The 3434-nt window shown below is 44.3% G+C and overlaps 1 protein-coding gene across 1 annotated transcript; it reads right to left on the reverse strand.

Annotated features, from left to right (window-relative positions):
* Positions 1-127: 127 nt before the first annotated feature.
* Positions 128-319, reverse strand: SETTUDRAFT_112173 (uncharacterized protein; the record flags this gene model as incomplete). Its single annotated transcript, XM_008023613.1, has 1 exon — positions 128-319. A coding segment is annotated over one exon (192 nt), but the record flags the coding sequence as incomplete, so codon positions are not given.
* Between the last annotated feature and the right edge of the window lie 3115 nt (positions 320-3434).

The following is a 3434-nucleotide window of genomic DNA, read 5'->3' on the forward strand; positions in this document are numbered from 1 at the left end:
GCCACGTCATTAGTGGGGGCAGCGCAGTACTACTTTGCCCAGGAGAGCAAAGACCTAGCGGAGGGGTATTGTAACGGGCTAGGTAGCCCGCTACAGTACAGATAGCGGTGGCTATCTTATGTATCAACTACGCAACGATATCAGCAGCTCTGATATCTTGTGCCAGCCTTTTTGGCGCGGTGGGCGCGTTGTAGTTGCGTGCGCAGTCTAATAGGACTCGACCCGTTACAACGTTATAGCTATAAATACTAAGATCACTAGCAATATTAGCATAGCTCTTTTCTCTTTTATACCTATTATAGTATATATTCTTAAGAGTAGGGTTATATATTTCTTTTTATTTATAAAGGCAGCCTACGCGTAGAGCATGTTTAAAGTACTATAGAAGGATCTTAATTAGGCGTGCTTTAGGCTTAAAGCCTTGCTACTAGGCTCTACTATAAACTAAGTTAATTATACGTAGCAATATACTCATTATTTCTATAATTTTACGTGTAGATTTGCTACTAAAAGGTAACTTTAATATAATAATAAAAGAGAAGTTAATATATCTATATTTAGAGCTATAGTAGGTTAAAAATACTTCAAAAAATAAGTATATAAGCTATTGCTAGCTTTAAAAAATTAGTGTAGGCGCTAAGAATAGTTAGGCCGATAGGCTGGCGGCTTAGCGTGGCGCTAGCAAGAACTTTTGACAGTCACCTCCGTATATTCATAGGGCTTACTATCTCACTATCCTACATGCTAATACATGAAATATATGTAAGCTTACAACTCGCATGTGTGTATAAGTATATATACAAAGAGCATTGCCCACTCTCTTGGTTTACTTCTAATCCTGTTGCTGTAGTGTATACTAAACATTGCTTGCGCTAGACCTACAATTCATTATGCGTGCTGTTCTCTTCTCATCCGTATTTGCTCTTCTGAGCTCCCAAGCGCTCGCATGTATTCGGACTGGCGACATCGGGACATTGCCGCCGACTTCTGGCACCTGCTGTAGCGGTTGCTCTTGGAATTCTTATTGCAAAAAGCAGAGTAACGTACGTGACTACTTTTTGAAGCTTATTCTCTTGACGTTCACGTCTGACTATATTAGGGGACATGGAAGATTATATACTATTGTCCATATTCATCAGATGGCGGTAACCACTGCGCGATCGTAAACCCTCAGCAGCCTTGCCCGGTTTAGGCTCAGACAATGATATGATGATGAAGCTATAGGGGCGTCAGTAAGACTGGTAATATACGTCTGAAGTAGCTGTACAGAGGTCACAGCCAGGAGCATAGATTCTCAATAAGAAAATTAACACGATGTCATATGCCTTTGCCTCATGGTCGTCTCACTGAGCAATCTCGTCCCTGTTGGACCACCTAATCGCCAATCTTCTACTTTCTTTTCCGAAACCATCCGAAGTGTATTCTTGATCCACTCCAGAGGAATATCTTAATTCTCCAACTTAAGGGTCGGATCCTATAGCCGCTCAATACGAGAAATCCATTTATTTTTTATTTTTTCAAATATTGCTTATCGGGCCTCTGCGGGTTTAGGCCAGTGCTTATGCTTTATTTTATTATTTTATGAGTGATTCTGACGTGCTGACGCAGCGGCTAGCCCCCTAGGGTAAGCTACATAGTTGAGCTCTGATGCCGTATTACCCGTAGATAAGAACAAGTTTTTGGTGGCTCGACACATATTCCACTCAGCCTTTGCATTGTTATCATCATGTCTACATATTGACATGCGTATTCGTGGACTAAAACCGAATACAACCGCTGTGGGGCGCCAGGGGCAAGGGTGTTTCACTGGCACTTACGCAACACACGTTGCATAGCAGTACAGATGTAGCTCACCGAGGCAGCGATGACACTTTAAGCAAATTTTGGAAAGTTGTTGAGAGATGCATACAGTGTGCCGTGTATACATATGAAAGGGTCCAGGAGGCACGCACCAAGTAGGTTGGAAAGACAATTGCGTTTGTGATGAAGGCTTCTATAACGAAAATAAACTACAGCATTTAACTATAACGTGGTTCACAAGTGAGTCGCTAACCCAAGCGAGTCGCTAACGCCCCACCACTACATCTACATTAACACGTTATCACAGTTTTTTATCACAGTCAATAAACTATTGCGATACACTAAATTAATTGTCAGAATCGCTACTATCACTTGCACTATCTATCTCAACTACGCAGGTACGAGCGTTGTGTCCAGTCTGCTTGCAACGCCCGCACCGCCGCTCTCCTCGCACCCTCTTCGACGCACTCTCACCATCACCACGACTGCTACCCGCCTGTTTAGCTAATACTTCTTGTACTTCGCCTATAGTAAGAGTCTCTTCTGTCCGTACATATCGCCGCTTGCGGCTTTTACGCTTATTTGACTCGTTAAGAGCCGCTTAAAGCGTACCCATTTCCTCCATCATAAGCGTCATTTTATGTGCTATTTGCTGGGCCCCCTTACTTAGCTGCGCGATCTACTTAGTGAGTGAATTGGCAGAAGACCCACGGCGTTTTCTCACGCTCTCTTGAATAAGACTAATTTAAGACTTAACTTCGCGCGCGTTGCGTGGTGTCTGCGCCTGCCAGGCGGCTACCTATTGCGGTGATTGTACAGGTGTCTGCACCACCACATCAAGCTTAGATAGCACAGCCTGTGGGTCGTGTGGGACTAGACCAGCGCCTCTAAAGCCAGCTTGGATATTCTCCTTCGTGATAGACTGCTCAAAAGCAGTCTTAAAGGCTGGTAGGAAGGTCTCTTTGCTGATATAGTGGGTGCGGTTGCGTGCCAAGCCTGAAATAGCGTCGCCATACTTGCGCTTTAACGGCGAGAAGCAGGCGACGTTAAGGGGCTGCAATAGGTGAGACGAGTGCGCAGGCATGCAGAGAAGCACAATATTCTTCTCCTTGCAAAGATCTTAGAAATCGACAGAGCAGTAGCTCTTATAGCCATCAATAATGAGCAGTCGATACCCACCCACAGTAGAGCTCTTTGTATAGGTATCAAAGTGCTCTAACTAGGCAAGACCAAGGTAATTATTCGTCTAGCCATTAGGACTGACTTTAAGAACCTAGTTAGCAGGCAAATTCTTAAACTAGACGTTAATAAGCACCTTGCCCGCAAAGACAACGAAGGGTGGTATTTAGCGACCTAACGCGCCCACGCCTTAGATCACAGTAACCCACTTACGGTTGCCTAGCTGTATCCGCTTCTTTTTCCTATATCCTTCTAATGCTGTGATAACTAATTATAATAAAATCTTGCCTATTATAAAGCCAGTCTCGTCAAAGTTATAGATATCGTCGTCCACAATACCCCACTTCTGCCTTGTCGCCTGAACTAGGTCGAACCAGCGCTAGATAGCCACTGGATCCTCGCAGGCGGCTCGCTGGTGATCATAGGGACGGCTCTAGCGCGTACGGAGCTTAGGA

This window comes from Exserohilum turcica (assembly GCF_000359705.1).
Source record: "Exserohilum turcica Et28A unplaced genomic scaffold SETTUscaffold_107, whole genome shotgun sequence".
In the NCBI taxonomy this organism is placed as follows: domain Eukaryota; kingdom Fungi; phylum Ascomycota; class Dothideomycetes; order Pleosporales; family Pleosporaceae; genus Exserohilum; species Exserohilum turcicum.